The sequence below is a fragment of the Balearica regulorum genome, chromosome 22 (assembly GCF_011004875.1).
Source record: "Balearica regulorum gibbericeps isolate bBalReg1 chromosome 22, bBalReg1.pri, whole genome shotgun sequence".
Lineage (NCBI taxonomy): Eukaryota > Metazoa > Chordata > Aves > Gruiformes > Gruidae > Balearica > Balearica regulorum.
The window spans coordinates 8,292,956-8,308,437 of record NC_046205.1 but is presented as its reverse complement, the minus strand read 5'-3'; the positions used below and the strand labels follow the sequence as shown (position 1 = coordinate 8,308,437).

Here is a 15,482-nt window from a genome sequence, read left to right as displayed (position 1 = left end):
TGCAAATAACAAGAACTGGAGACCTGGGATCTGATTCCTTGCAGCGCTCTTCCAGTTTTATTGGAAGTGGCACGTGTTTGGGTTTTATTATTTTTAGCACAGTAGTAGCACTATTTCACTTGTTCATGCATGTAGCAAGAAACAGCTCAGCTGCAGTAGAAAAACAGACTGGTGAAGCGATTTGCTCATGATCTCACTATAAATCAACAGCATCTTCTCCAGCAGACAACACTGCCTGCCCAATCCCATCTAGTCTTTCCTTTTGTCTACTCTTTTGCAAGAACAAGCAGAGCAAGAACCTCAGTGCTTCTCCCTGACACTTCTGGTTGTTTCTTAAGGGGGAGCAAGTCATTCCAGCTGCCGTCTGGATGGTAGGTTTTATTCAACTATATACTCGTCCTATGCAGGCTTCCATTTCCCCACTTTTAATCTTGAATCTTTCCAGTTCCTTCCTGATCCTGCAAAAACTTCACTCAGCCTTGTGTCTTTGCATGAGTGGAATAATGTCCAAACTATTTTCTTGTGACTCCACATTGCCTTGTTCTTCAGTCCCATGCATCTTATTCTCTTTCCCTCACTGTTACCCCTGTGCTGTTTTTTGGAGGACATCTGATCATTGTCAAAATCCAACTCTGAAGACATCAGAACAGGAACTAAGTCACTTTCAGGTACTTCCAGGGTATTTTCCACTATTAACTGGCAGATAATTAATGAAGTTCACATAATGGTAGAATGCTCTCATTGATCATGAACTTCAGCTCTTTCCATCCTACATACTGGAATCGTTTCACATTTATGTTAGTACAAAGTTATTTGTTTCATCTTCTATGGTCCCAGACCTCCCAAATCCCACTTTTTTTCCTGGGATTGGCAGAAGTAGGGCATGCTACCAAGGCCATTCAGCACTTCAATGGACCACACCTGAAAAGCTGGAGGTATCATATAAAACACAGGCAAGTTTTGATTTATTTGGCTCTATAAATAGAATCCCGCCCAGTCCTCTTTTTGAAAAGCCCAAAAAGAAGAGAGTCAGGAAAGGTGTGGTGACTGCAAATAATGCATTCTGCCCACATGCTGAATTAACGAGGTCCAACTCAGATGATGGTGAGATTTTAGATTTGCTGTGGCTCCCAGTCTATACAAATTGCCACGTAGACAGTAGAGAAATTCGATCTTCCTCATACTCAGAAATATTCCGTTTTCCATGCAACAGGAGATTTGCATTAAAAGATTATAATTTTGAAACAATGAAGACATCTACCTTAATGCACAATTACAATTAAAGCATAAAATTTGGAGGTGCAAGTGATGGCTTGGAAAATGATACAGGAAATACAATAATACCATCATTTATGCTGCTAGTACACCTTCAGCTGGAATGTTATGTTTAGTTCTGGCCACCTTAATTCTAAAATAAAGCTACGGCAGAAATAGAGTCAATTTAGAAATAAGAGATATGATCATTAGAGTCCCAGTAAAGACTGAAAACACTGAAGATGTTTAATTTAGAGAGAAGGCAAATAAGATGACTTGAAATGTATGTGAGGTAATTAAGACAAATGAAATAGTGAGCTTCTCCCATATCATATGAACCAGAAGAATATCAGGATTAACTTAAACCCCAATAAATTTAAACCTGAAAGAAGGAAGTAATTGTACAAACATTGGCCATTCTCCATTTGTAAACTGGGATGGTAATTTACCATGAAAGCTGTTCGGAGCAACAGATATACAAATAAAATTATTAATAGTAGTTCATTTGTGGAACTCCAGCCATAAGGGCCAGTAAGACCCATTGTAAGCGAGGTTTAAAAGTTGTTTAGATACACATGGCCACATACAGACTGTATGGACCATTGCTTTGTTCCAGCATCACCATTCTCAGAGTTATTCCTTAAAGAATTGGTATGTTTTGGTCTGTGCTCAGAAAGATGAAGAGCAGGGATGTACTGGGGAAAGGAGCTGTCCCATTAGCATCAGTGTGAGCCTGTGCCATGTCTCATCGTGTTTGCCCCAGGAGAGAGGTAACTAATACAGCTTGGTCAACACGTGTGATATGTCTCTTGTTAGAATGAAAACCGAGGCCCAGGATGCTATACAGTAACTCTTTAGTCTGCAGAGATCAACAGCACCTCATTATCAAAGAAAGGAACTGGAAACTTCCCTTCACTGGTAAGGGGAAGCATTTTATTTCAGACTGATTTCCAAAGCTGCTAAAGCCACTTAGTGCCTTTGTATTGACTTCAGTGGCTCTGGTCTTTAACTGACTCTGTTGGCTATGTCTGCAATACCTATTTAGTGTTGTACTTGGGATGTTTCTAAAATCCAGCCAAGAAGGAAAATCATTTCTCGTTGTCAGACAGTTATAATTAAGGTGGAAGTTCAACAGGTATTCTAAGCTGCTTTTTCATGTGCTCTTACCTTTTAAATTTCTATTGGGGCTGAAATTTCCTTTGCTCAGTCTCACGCAGAGATGGGCCTTTTTAATTTTGCATGAACCTTTTCAAACAAAATTGGCAGAGCTGTTGTTAAGTTACCAAAGTGTAAAGAAGGATTCACACACACATACACTTTGTGGACTCGTTTAGAATATTGTACTAAGCTATCTGAAATTTGTAGCTAAAGTGGATAATTCCAGGATTTGTTCTAACACAAGACTTAAAGGTTGTCTTTAAAGTTTCTTTTGCAAGCTGATGAGCATCTCCACCCCAAAAAGAAGAAATGAATGAAACTTAGTACCTGAAAAAGTCACTCTTGCCCCCATTTCATCTCACAGAACTTGCAGCCATCAATTCTCTAAAGTTCTGCTGTTTTTAAAATGCAGAAAGTGATTTGTCCTTTAAAATGACATTTGGTAAATTCCAGGCCCCAGTTTCTTTCCAACTCAGCTATTGACAGTTTCCTTGCTCCCTCTGTTTCCAGGTTCCATACACCGCATGCAAGAAAATCTCCAACTATCCCACTGCAAATGCCTACAAATCTTATCATGTTTCCAGTCCAAGCAAGACTTTAAGGGAAATTCTAGCATGTTTCAACAACCCATTGCTAGGAAGATTGAGAAAATCCCCACTCCAGCACCCAATCAATACTATGTACGGAGATTTGGAAGGGAGGACAAGGAGGGGGGCGGCACAGCTAATCTGTAATGTTTGTGAAGTGATGTTTGATGTTCCAGAAGACACTAGAACTAGCTGTAACCTACCTGATTTGGGTACAGCTCTCAGGGTAGCTGCAACAGCCCAGAGCCTTGTGCAGGTACTTATCCCGTGCCTGATGATTTTGAGGTCTGTGCCACTGTGGGCAGTTTGGCACCAGTATCTAAATGCACAAGCATGACGCTAGGTCAGGTATTTCCACATGATCTGCTGTCTCACCTCTGACTGTGCTGCAGATGTACCCCAAGCTATTGTGAACCTTGAGCACACGTTAGGCAGTAACTCTTCAATACCAAGGGAGGAAGAACGCATCCTGGCCCTGGGACAGCAGCAACCCCTGTCCTTGCCACATCACTAGCTTTAATACTGAAAGACCCAGGACTTTTAATCCCAGAAATCCAACCTGCCTTGATTACTTATAGGGAACTTCTGCCAAGAAGCTCAAGGCAGGTGAACGTTACATCTGTAACAGGTACTGGGTTTTGAGGTTCAACCTCAGAGCTGGGAATCAGGTCTGCGTATGTACAACTGATGTAACTGTGCCCTTCCACTTGCTGTGGAGCTGTGCCAGTTTATATCAGCTGAGGAGCTAGCCTTCAGGTTCAGTTCCTGAACCTCCTGCTGATTCACCCTTGTGTAAGTCACTTAACTGTTCTGTACCTGATGCTCCACACCCATGCCACGGTGACCAGGCTTCTCTGGGGTGTTGTAAGCTTTAGTCTGCAGGAATTCAGAGTGTGTTCTGAGATATGGAAGATGTTAACAAACAACAAAGTGTTATTAATAATTATCAGAGAGTTTATAATAATATATGCACAGCTAATGGACTTTCCTGTCCCTTCAATGGTGTCTTGCTGTAGCTGTGATTACTTTTGGATTGTTTTGTTATTCTTCAGAAAAAGTTTTTGTCTTTTTCTGCACAGCATGCCTGCATTGCAGCCGTTTCCTAGTGAGCTGTCCCCTTTTAAGCTGCACTTTAATGCAAGATACATCCAGTGTGTGGTGAGGCAGAGCATGTTGACTCCTTATAATATTTGATGAGTTTGCATAGCCGTTTAAGACAGAATGAAGATGACACAATTTAATAAGCTTAATAAGTTGCCACTCATCAGCTGAGACATCTTAACTGGCTGCGTGCATGTTCTTGAAGCAATTAATGCTTTTATAAAGTAATTTGATACAGTTTAAACATCAGCAAAGGTGTTTTAAACAAACATGTCTTACTTCACAATTTGGGTGTGCAAAGAGCACACGTACAGAGTTACCAAGATTCAGCTGACATGGGGTAATCATGTCCGCTCACACAACCTATACACTAAGACTGTGAACTTTCTTATAATGACTCACTCCAACTGAGTATCTGTCCCAGCATGTTCTAAGTTGATTAAACTAGTTTGTAGGCCATAATTATTTTCTATATCATACTATAATGGATTCGCATCATATTATTTTTAACATTGTAAGAATTTGCTTCTGGGAACGGCCTTCTTGAATTAATCACTGACTCATGATTTACTGTAGGAGATAATATCTAACCTACAAGAAGCAGAACAGGAAACTATCTATTTAAAAGATGGCAGTGTCTGATAATTTATGACTATAGACAAAGAGACATCTGAGAAGACAAAGGCGGCCAGATCCTGCAGTCTTTGCATGGTCACTGCTCTCAGGCAAAAAGGAACTTCTGTCTAGTAACCGGAGGATCTGGTTTTGAGGCAGTGACAGCTGAAAGTTGACAAATATTGGAGAAAAAATGAGTGAGAAACAAGAAAACAGTGTCCCGAGCTGTCTTCAAATCTCTGGGACCAAACCCTATATTAAAATAAAGCCAGTTAAACGTTATGACTACTGTAGGCATTTCACTAGCTGAATATAGGAAACATAAGGAAAAAAACAGGGAAAAAGCATCAGTCTTTCTGTGTTTGAACCTTTTATGCAGGTTTCTTGCTACCTCCTCAGTCTTGTGCATGAACTGGACTCTTCCACTCACATCAATGGATTAGCTTGACTGTTAGATGTTTTCTCTAAGGCTGATTAGAAAAAGTCAATTTCAGCAGCCAACAATAAAAAGCTTTAAATTCTGGAGCATGTTGCAGGAGGTTAGGTTTAATCCAGGGAATGTGAAGGATCTTTCCCTTTGTCCCATTCTACCATGATCTATTCTGGGTAACTCATATAACCTTTGGCACCAGAGTGTTTTTCACTCTGTAAAGAGAGCGATTCTCACTTTGAGTGCGAGGCTCCTTAGGAGCTGTGGATGACATGTGTTTCTATGTATATTTGGTAGAAGAGCTGCAGTGTGCACCAGGGAGTGACTGCAGCAGGTAGCCAAGTGCTCCAGAAGAGTAGCGTGACCTGCTCCCCCAGGGACTTTTGGTACCTCTGTCCAAGTTAATTAGCTCATGGACCGCTAGAAGCATAACAACCATGCTGCACGCTGAGCTTGGTGCAAGTTGCAGGAGGGCACAAACACTCCAGCAGTTATCTGCAGGCCTGAACAAACTAAAATACAGATTCTTGAAGTCATCTTTAGCTTGAAGCCATCAGTCCACAGCCACAGAGACATGTCCTTTTCTCTGTAGTGCCTTCCAGGGGCTGCCATACAGACACTCCTTTGGTGTCTTGGCAGCACCGCCTCAAATTCTGTGTTCAATTGGCAACTTGAACAAAACCCAACACAGAGTTGACATCAGAGAAGTCTGGAGACAGCAGTTAAACACACAAAGCCACATTTTCTGCAAGAGTTTCAAATCCTCAGCATCTGTGTAAATGCAACCTTTACATGCTGGGCAGTCACAGAGACTTACCTACAGTTGGTAAGCACTCCCTGATTTTGGCCCTAATATGCCTACAGCTGTATCATTAGAGTCACTCACAATGGAGACAACTGGATTTTAAATGTGGGCTTTCCTTTGTTGGTAATTACCCACAGGTAAAGTCAATTCAAAGGCATTCACAAGCCCTTTTTCTTTTTTCTGAAACAGACCTCTGTGCATTTCTGCAAGCAAAGCAATAACATTTCTGGCCAGACAGTATTTGTGTCCAAAGCCATGAGAGAATTAAGTTTTGAAAAATTTGGAAAATGGCCTTCTCCATGTACCTGAGCCTTGAGGTGGGAGGAAAGATGTTGCTGGTGATATTGCAGAGCACCATCGCGCACAAATTCAGGTCACTCAAAGCTTCTTAAGGCATGTTAGATTTAAGTGGGTGTCAGGACACTAGTGAGTCTCCTTGCCAAGAGCTGTGGGTAGGTCCCTTAGAATCTCTGCTGAGACAACCATCCAGAAACCACCCTGACAGTTTTGAGTAGCTGTAAGGTATCACTAGAACACTCCACAACTCAGTGTAAATGCCAGAGGCTTCAGGAGAAGCCACATTAGTGCATAATGTGCCAAGCTCCACCATACTCTAGCTGCAAAGAAGTCTACTCCTGGCCCGTTGCCTGGTGAGGTTTGGGACCTGGAGCGTGAGGTCATGTAGCTTTGTAGCTTATCTTACAAGTCACCATGTGTGAGTTCTCCTCCTGTTTATTTGATTCTTTAAATTTCCCAATATCTCCATTTGTTCCTATGCTCAGGACAAAGTTTAGTGTTGCCTTATCAGTGTCCCTCGAAATAGGCTCTGCCCAGGACAGCACTTTTTAAATCCACACGTGATTTCCCCACACAGTCCTGTTATACCGGTTCTTTTTCCTTCTCTTATGCTCACTGAGTGATGCACTCTCTTTCCTCAGTGCCACCACTGTGGCCTTGCTTGGTACTCACATCCCTTTCCTGTTTGTTTTGTAGGTCACTACAACACCAACGATTCCCTCATCAAGGTGTCTCCCAAGGGTACAACATCTTGCTTCAAGTCAAAGACCTCCCCACCTAACAAGGATGGGCAGATTTACTCCACAGCCTGCAACCTATCAGCCACATAAACCTACCAAGGAAGCAAAGAAAACTCCTTTCAGCTAAGTCCATCCTGGAAGACATGGCACTTTCACGGGACATACGAAAATATGTCAGATGGCAGAGTGATCCTGCAGTGTCCCACTATATCGTCTGGTCCAGCACAGCCATTGCTGGTTTGTTTTTTTTTTTTTTTTTTTCATTGCCACAGGTTTACAGAAACTGGCTCAGAGGTGGAAGTGTTACCATGCTCTGCCTTGAAGGGGAGTGTGGGTTGATACCCTGGAGCAGTGTATCAGAGGTTCCTTTATCAGATGATCTCTCAGACATTTACAAACAGTAATTAAATACTGCACCACCCTGATGATGTAGGGGTAATTTCTTATCCCCATTTTACAGAGCAAGAAGCCAGAGCACACATGACCTGGAAAAAAGATCCTTCACATCCCAGGGAGAGGCTTTAAGCACTAGGCTGTGTTTCTTTTGCATTCCCAGTGCCTAAACTCACCCCTAGAGTAGCGCACTGGGCATAAAGAGTCAAATCTGGGAACTGCTGGGTCAGAACCGTGAGGGATGCTTGTGGCTGCGCAGCAGCTCAAGGCACCCGGTGGCTAAAACATGGGCATTTCCTCAGCCCCTCTGAAGGCTGGGAATTACAACTGGAAAGAGGCTGGTAAAGCTTTCAAGTACTTCCTTCAAGCCAGAACTGCCATTTCCATGTATTCCACCCTACCACTTGTTTCAAAGAGATTAAAAGGCATGAAAGGAAACTCCCTTCTCCCAAGCCCTCCTCCCCCTTGGTATCCTTGTGAGAAGGCAAATAAATCTGCCTATCAGCAAACTGTTCAAGTAAATTTATTGTCACCATGGAGTTACGTTGCCTGACCTAAGATTAAGATCAACAATAAATTCCTGACCATGGAAAAGAATGAGAACATGAGAAAGCCCACGGCTCTCCTTAGCCAACAGGTGTATCTTTACTACATCTCTCAGCAGTTGTATCTTATGACAGGGGTTTTGTAAAAAGACTGGGAAGCTGTAGGGTGGGAGGGAAGCAATGCCAAGTGGCATTTGATAAGGACAGAGGGCTAGAGGAAAGGGCAAATTAAATACGAGGAGAGAAGATCGCCAGTCGCTATTATCAGAAAACACAAAAACACTCCACGCCCAACTGCTGGGGTTAGAGCCTGCTCCCTCTCCCATTTCAGTCAGTGGGAAAGAATGGGAGGAACTCCCGGCTGCAGTCACTTGGCATGGCTGTCAGTTTCAGTGCTACCCTGCTCTGGAGTAGCTGAGCAGCCAGCTCTCTACAGAGCTCAGACCACTGGCGAGTCTTTGTATGTTAAAATAAATAAAGTGGGCTGTCTATGGCATTGCAATTGGACCCTGTTTTCCCCAGATCATTCCCAAAAGATTTTGGCTTAGGACTATAAAGCATCTGCCTCCCCAGGGTACTTAACAGAAACCACAGCTTTTATTTCCAGACATAAAACCCCATCCGTGTGGGACAAGTTCCTCACATTTCTTTCTACTGACAGGCAGAAAGCTGCCATCCCACTTTGTAAAGATCCTCCTTCACCTGGGCAGTACAACCTCGTGGATTACAAAGGGTGTCCAAGCAGGACTGTTCAAGTGCTGTGTTTGTCTCAAACACAGGGCAATGGACAGAGCGCGGATCACAGGAAGGGTTCCCTGGGCCAGTTAAAAATAAGAATTGTTCTGAAGTACTCCTTACTGCTAGAGACAGCAAGACACAAATGTGACTAAACGGCGCTATTGCCCATTCAACATGGAAGAAAAAAAAAAACCCCGAAGCACAGCAATTAGCAGAGCTCACCCACAAAGGCGTGTGGTCACCTGAAGGCACCTGACTCAGTACCACATGGCATATAGGACCTTTTGTGAACTGGGAATAGTAGGTTTATAGTGAGCACCAAGTGTCTAAATCCTTGTAAGATCAAAGCATAGTGTCTCCTGACACCTTTAGATGGGCTAGTATCATCCAAAGGGCCACACAGCAGCACCACGGCAGAAGCAGCACCAGAGTCCTGACTACCAGCTCTTTGTCCAACTTGCTGGTCCATATTTTACAATATTATTTTTAAAGGCAAGATTGAAAAAAAAAGCATGTTTGCAATGTAAAGGCCATTAAAGCATCACTGACTGTCAGTGTGTTCAACAAACAGGTTGTGTGAGTTCTGGTGCTGTTGGTACAACAGACATTTCACCTGCAGTATTTTTCTATTTGATTGGAAGAAAGGAGCACTTGCAGGGAGAGAGGAGGAAAAAACCCAAAACATGCCTTCTTAGAGTAGAGAGCCCCCATGCCCCAGCTGGAGAGCAGCATTACAGAGCACCTCTGCATGGTCTCCTTGTTTTATACCCCTCTGGCTGTCGTGGCCTCCATAGGCTTCACTGGAGCTTTCCTGACATAAAGCCAAGTGAAATGGTAGAAGAAACACATCCTGCAGCTTGTAATCAGGAAATGCCTGGGGAAGCAGGAGCAGGGACCCACCCTCAGCCAGGAATGGGTTAAACACCCCACACTGACTTACAGACGCCAGTCCCTCCGGCCAGGACCAGTGGGCAGCTGCCTTGCTGCTGCGGGCAGTGGTCACAGGGACAGCTCATGCAAGGAGCAGGGATGAGTTTTGACCCTCTGTCATTGGCATTGGTCAGAGAAGGGCAGACACAGGGACAAATCCTGCTGTGGTCTGCCTGTGCTGAGCAGTTCTCTACTGTGTGGATACAGAGCTGGTTGTGGGGTGGAGGTAGAGCTCAGCTCAGCCTGGGCGGATCATGTTCCTCAGTGCCCCTTGGCTAATTGTTGCCAGGCACAAAAACCATAATTTTTTCAGTTAGTCACACTCATATTTCTTGCCCTGTTTATTTCTTCTAAGATTCTTAAGTCATTCTGGGAGGTTACTGAAAGTCTGGAAAAGCAGACAATAGCAATGCTGCTATTATTTCCAGCATTTGGACTTAGCCAGCTGCAGATTTTGTACCAGCCACAGAGAGCAAGAGGACGTGCTGGTACCATGAGTCTCTCCAGAGCCCTTGTGGCAGCACAAATGGGGTAATGGGCTTTTCTGGAGTCACATTCAGCTCGTACCCCAGACTTGCAATGTACCATGTGAACACGCCAACTCCCTGAGAGCTGTTCTGCTGACTAGGCTAGGATGAGATCCGCAGCCAACGTAAATCAGTCTGTTTCTGAAGAAGGAACAGAGCTGGGCCAGTTTATTCATGCTGAAGATCTGGCACAGAATGGTTAAGGACGGTTACCAAAATCAATTAAAGAGAAAGGGAACAGGCTAGCAATACCTTCTGCAGATGGTAGAGAAATGCCATCTTTCATTTCCCTGGTTTTTATGCCAATTTGATTAGAAACACAACGCAATCCCATGTCAGTGCATGAAAAGGACAAGGGGACACCATCACCACAGACATAGCCATCACAAAGCAGCAGGTTTATCAAAGGCTGGTTATCCAGCAGCTGTTGATGTCTGGGCTTTTCGGAGCCAGGATCTCAGTGTTTCCAGCAGCTCTGAGTAATCCCTTGCACAGGAGTGACAGTCAAATGTACAATCAAGACACCCTTGACACACTCAGGCTAGCCCGACATCTGTGCACACCCAGTGGTAGCACTATAATTCTATGGCCAAGGGCACTTTGCAGCTGAAAAGACCAGGATGTTCACACAGGCTGGGGGTTTTAATACCAGTCTCATCAATCAGAAGTTTAGTTACACAAACTCCAAGGAACCAGGTGAGAAAGCAGAGCAGAAGGGATCCCCACTGACTGCATTAGAGCTTTGCACACAGCGAGAAAGGTGCAGGCAGGGTTTCATTTTCCTCTGTCTGATCCTCTCCGATACCCAACATGGCGCCAGGCCATCTCCAAACACAACGTGTGGGTGTCCCAACAGAACACAGGGTGCTGGTTTTCCCTTTATAGCGATGAAGAACCACACCACGCACCCCAAGATCCTCAGCTGCTTGGTTGATGATGCAAGGAATGAATAAGCATGAATAAAGACACAGAAACTGGGTGTTATTTGCAGAAGCGAAGAGCAGAGCCCTCCACCCAGTGCTGTGGATACCAGAGCTCTTGCACAACTCAGCTCACATGCTGCTATGTTTCTCTTTTTTTATGTATCTCTGTCATTGCAAGTGCTTGTTCACCCAGACAGAGCACATGGGAAGAGGCGCCCAGAGCAGCAGAACCCAGATGCCAAAGCAGGGTTCCTCCAACAGGACTTCTGCCAAGCTCTGCAAAGCAGATGCTAGCTCACAGTAAGCCGTCCCGTCCTCAGCCTGCCACAGTTGGCTGGCTGATAGTTCAGCAGCTAATTAGCGGTACTTGGTATTGTATATTGAAAGATGATCATTAGCTAAGATTGATAGAAAGTTTTGCAGATGTTGAATAATTACTACAATTAGTGCAAAAAAACCCCTTCTCTTGTGCTTTGATCTGATAAACCAAAGAGAAAAGAGGTGCTGGAGACTGAGCACGCCCACGGGAGACATTACCCTGGTGGGGAGTCCTTTCCTATCGCAGTAGGAATACGTGAGAAGGTAAGCGTGGGCAAGTCCCGAACCTCTGCCGCTTGCTGGCTCAGAGGATGGATGCTGGGTTTGCCATGCAGCAGAACACACATCACACCTCCATGGTGTGGGCCCTCCTCCAGGTACATTTTACAGGCCAGTTGAGCATTTCTGACTGGAGTCAGCACAAACTAGCTGCCGACTGTGCAGAGCAGACACCGCTCCAGAGGAAACTGCTATCATTTGTCAGGGCGAGCCCTTTGCAAAACACAACTGGGTTCATACTTTCACATGACCTTTGTTCACTCAGAGGTGAATCGCCTTCATCACTTGTATCTTAATCTTCAAAAGGAACTGGTGGGCTCCGGGCAAAGAGTCAAGAATGCTTTCGCATATTTGGGAGCTCTGCTTTACGCAATCTCTACAGCAACTCGCCTTTGCTGGAAGGGATGAACGATACTGAGCCAGTCAGCAAAACACCCACCCTGGGCAGGGGTGGCAGGGGGCGGTGACTCTGTCTGCTCTTACACTGGCGTGAATCAACTGGTATTTCCCTGCACATGGTGGAGTTACCATGATTTAAAACCTGACAAAGTCAGGATTACCCTGAACCCACACAGAAGAAGTACCTGAAAAGATGGGAAAGTGGGGGGAAGTTGTTTGTGCCATGCAGACGTGCGTCACTCCAGCCAGGGCAGTTCTCACCCTGCAAAACTTAGGATGGGTTTGTAGCTGGTGTGACAGGACCACTGTAAAATCCAGCAAAATTCATCACTGTTCTGCTGGGAACCTAAAGTTACCAGTGACATGATTTTCGCTGTTGTAAATTAGGAGTAACACTACTAGGACCAATGGAGTTAGACTAGTGTAACTGAGAAGAACATCAGATGGGTAGAGCTGTGTTTAGGCTGGTAGGAAGTCACCCCCAAAATCAGACCTTTAAAACAACTGAGGGACGAGAGGTCACCAAGAGCCCCTAACATTGCGTGCACACACATCCCCCCCTCAGTTGCCTGCAGCCATCCCAGATCTGTACTGCAGGGCAGAGCACGCTGCCTCTGCTACCAGGGGGTTTCCCCAAAGCCCCAGCTGCTGCCAGGGCAATGGCAGTTCATGGGGGAGAGCACTAGCACTGTGCAGACACCCGATACGAGCCATCGGGGTACTCCCAGCTCCGTCCATCTGCTGTTGGTACCGATTCCTTGTGTCCGGGCCTCTTGGGCAGCGCGGAGGACACGGTGCTTCCTCTGAACCACCTACTGCCTTGTCTGGGGCGTACTGCCTGGAGGGGGCCAGATGCTCCCTCTCCCACCGGCAGTGGGAAACCTCTGTTCTTACCTTAGCAGCTAGTGCTTGTCTACGTGGTCAGGCAGGATCAGTTCACCCTCCCCGGGATGAGCCACATGCGTGGAGTCCTGCTGCAGAGGTCTCCCCAAGAAGAGCAGAGCCCCTGTGCCCACCTGACGCATCAGGGTGATGAGGGAATCTGTAGGTTTCACGGCCATTGACGTCGAGCGTTGGTGGAGTCTTGGTGTGCCTGTTTTTAACTGGAGCCAAAATTCTGCTACAGCAAGACTGTAGGCACGGCCTTGCAGAACTAACACTGAATCAGAGAAATCCTGCTAAAGGAGGAATTTATGATATGAAGATGAGGGAGTGCAGATTGCTGGGAGAGATCTTTAAAGGTTGATAAGCCTTCAAAAGTTATTGGAGTCTCATCTTAGAGGCCCTCCTCATCATGATAACAACACTTAAGTAATCCAAAATTCACCAGCACAATGTGTTTCAGCATTTCAAACCCCCTTCCCAGGGGGAGTAGAGCTGCTCACTCTTCCCCAGTCACAGGACTCAGTGGCATCTCTCTGACAGGGACAGGAAAAGCAGAGGATGAAAATGAGGGAGGAAGAAAGTCCCTGCCTGGCTGCCCTTGGTGGTTTTTTACCTAACTGGGAAGCAGCTGCAGACAATTTTAGCACAGGGGCAAAGAATTAGTGGCTGAGAGGTAGCACATGTGGGGAGCTTAAACAGTGCAGCACGTGACAGAAGGTAACACTGCCTCTGTGACAAAACAGAGGCTGAGCTGCTCCTCCCATGAGCAGAAGTAAACCAGGGCACTGCTTTCTGACTTGCGCAAAATTTTACCAAATCTGTGTAACGTAATCCCTCCATCAAAGGGATGTGCGTAGAACTGCTCAGTAACCTCCGCCTGCCCGCAGCACTGTGACAGCACGTCTGCTCCAGCTGGCAGAGAACCACAACAGAGCCCAGCCTGCAGAAGGGGAGGGTTTAGGAAGAGGTGGGAGCAATAGCTGCAGAGGCAAGCAGATCGGCAGTGCTTGCTGTTTCTCACCCCTTCTCAGACAGACAGCTCAGACAGACAAACTCCTTGTGCAGTGCAAAACCAACCCTGGGTCCTTTCTGTGCCTCTGAGATCACCTCCCGGCCTGGCTCCTGCCCGGCCCTCCCCAACTCCAAGCTGCAGAGCTGGGTGAAAACAGTTCGTTTTCCATTTTTGAACCTTTATTACTATGGAATATCCAAAACAACAAAACCAACAACACAGTTACAAAAGGAGTTCACGGAGAAATGTGAAGCAGCCTGTGTTTGAAATGCTCTATGTCACCGTACTGAGTCAAATATAAAATAATGCATATTTATACATATATAAAATATAAAAGGAACAATATATCAGAAATGTATAAACAAGGGCTATGGAGGCCTTCATGGTATTTACAAGAGATACAGCAGGTGGGGGCCATGGGAGCAGGCAGTGTCCGTTCAGCAGTGAGTTCCAAATGCACCTGTGAGAGTCTCTGTGGACAGAGAGAAGCTCGGAGCTGGGCTCAGCCCCGCTGGAAATGGTTTGAAGATTCTGCACGACTGGTGGACTGGGGGAAAGCCACAGCCCAGGGTCGGATCAGTCACAGGCCAAGGCAAACCGCGAGCAGAGGCAGTCCCTGGCCTCTTGCCAGGCTCTGACAGCCATGTTAGTGTACCTTCATATTCCCAGCTGTGAAACAGAAGGTCAGGCCCATTGCCAGGAGGGAATAAAATAAAATAAAATTAAAAAATAATAATAATAATAATAAACTCAACAGAGAGAAGTTCCATGTTCACATCGATAACAGAGCTTCCAAGCAGTCTCCAGCCCGGAACCATGAGGCTGAGGCCCTCCCCAGAGGCAGTGTATTCAAGTAATGGCAACAAGTTGAGGCACTAGGCTGAGTTCTGTTGCATCAAACTTGCCGGGCTTGAGAGAAGTCCCAGTAAGTGCTGCCTATGGCTCTTTATAGCTCCTTGAGGATGATCTGGAACTTGTCCTCCGCTTCCACCATGTCCAGGAGAAAGGCCATGTGGTTGCTGTAGTGCTGGATGATGTTGTTGTCCATATTCACTAGGATCCTACAGGAGAGGGTGAACAGCTGGGTCAGATGCAGCACATGAAAGGGTTTGCGGAGTGGTCGGGAGGGATGGACATTACTGCATACCAGCCATGGACTGGGGATAACATCACTGACAAAGCCTCGTGGCACAGGGGCGGCCCTCTCCAAAATGTCTCCACACAAAATTCCCATTAACAATTGCCTTTACTGCCCTGTTACTGATCAGTTGTGTTATCGCAGCCGTGCTCTTCGCTGCCTGCCAGCCAGGCGGGTTGGCCGCTGCCAGGCTGCTCTGGGAGGCACAAGAAAGCACCACAGCTTCCCCCTTACCCAGTTTGAGTGGCTCGGCCCCTCAAATTAAAGCCACGATACAACACCAAAAAACATCCTGCGGAGCTTTTCGCAATTCTACCCTCAACATGCCTAGGCCCAGCATTTGCTACACAGGCAAATTAATCTGGATTACGGCAGGGTGTGAATTTAGAGCAGAATTGCTCACTCCTC

General features: G+C 45.7%; 2 protein-coding genes across 10 annotated transcripts in view; one reads left to right on the top strand and one right to left on the bottom strand.

Annotated features, from left to right (window-relative positions):
- Positions 1 to 1,098: 1,098 nt before the first annotated feature.
- STPG1 (sperm tail PG-rich repeat containing 1) lies at positions 1,099 to 8,815 on the top strand. Its single transcript, XM_075774283.1, is given in 6 exon segments — positions 1,099 to 1,104; positions 2,071 to 2,172; positions 2,997 to 3,092; positions 3,578 to 3,605; positions 6,944 to 7,037; positions 8,587 to 8,815. Coding segments are annotated over 6 exon segments (555 nt in total).
- Positions 8,816 to 14,101: 5,286 nt separating this feature from the next.
- The window catches only part of GRHL3 (grainyhead like transcription factor 3), a 126,179-nt gene continuing 124,798 nt past the window's right edge, over positions 14,102 to 15,482 (bottom strand). For all 9 annotated transcript variants that reach the window (XM_075773793.1, XM_075773794.1, XM_075773800.1 and 6 more), the window contains one exon: positions 14,102 to 14,997. In XM_075773793.1, coding sequence (XP_075629908.1) covers positions 14,883 to 14,997 — 115 coding nt within the window. In that variant the 3' untranslated portion in view covers positions 14,102 to 14,882. The remainder of the gene's footprint in view (positions 14,998 to 15,482) is intronic.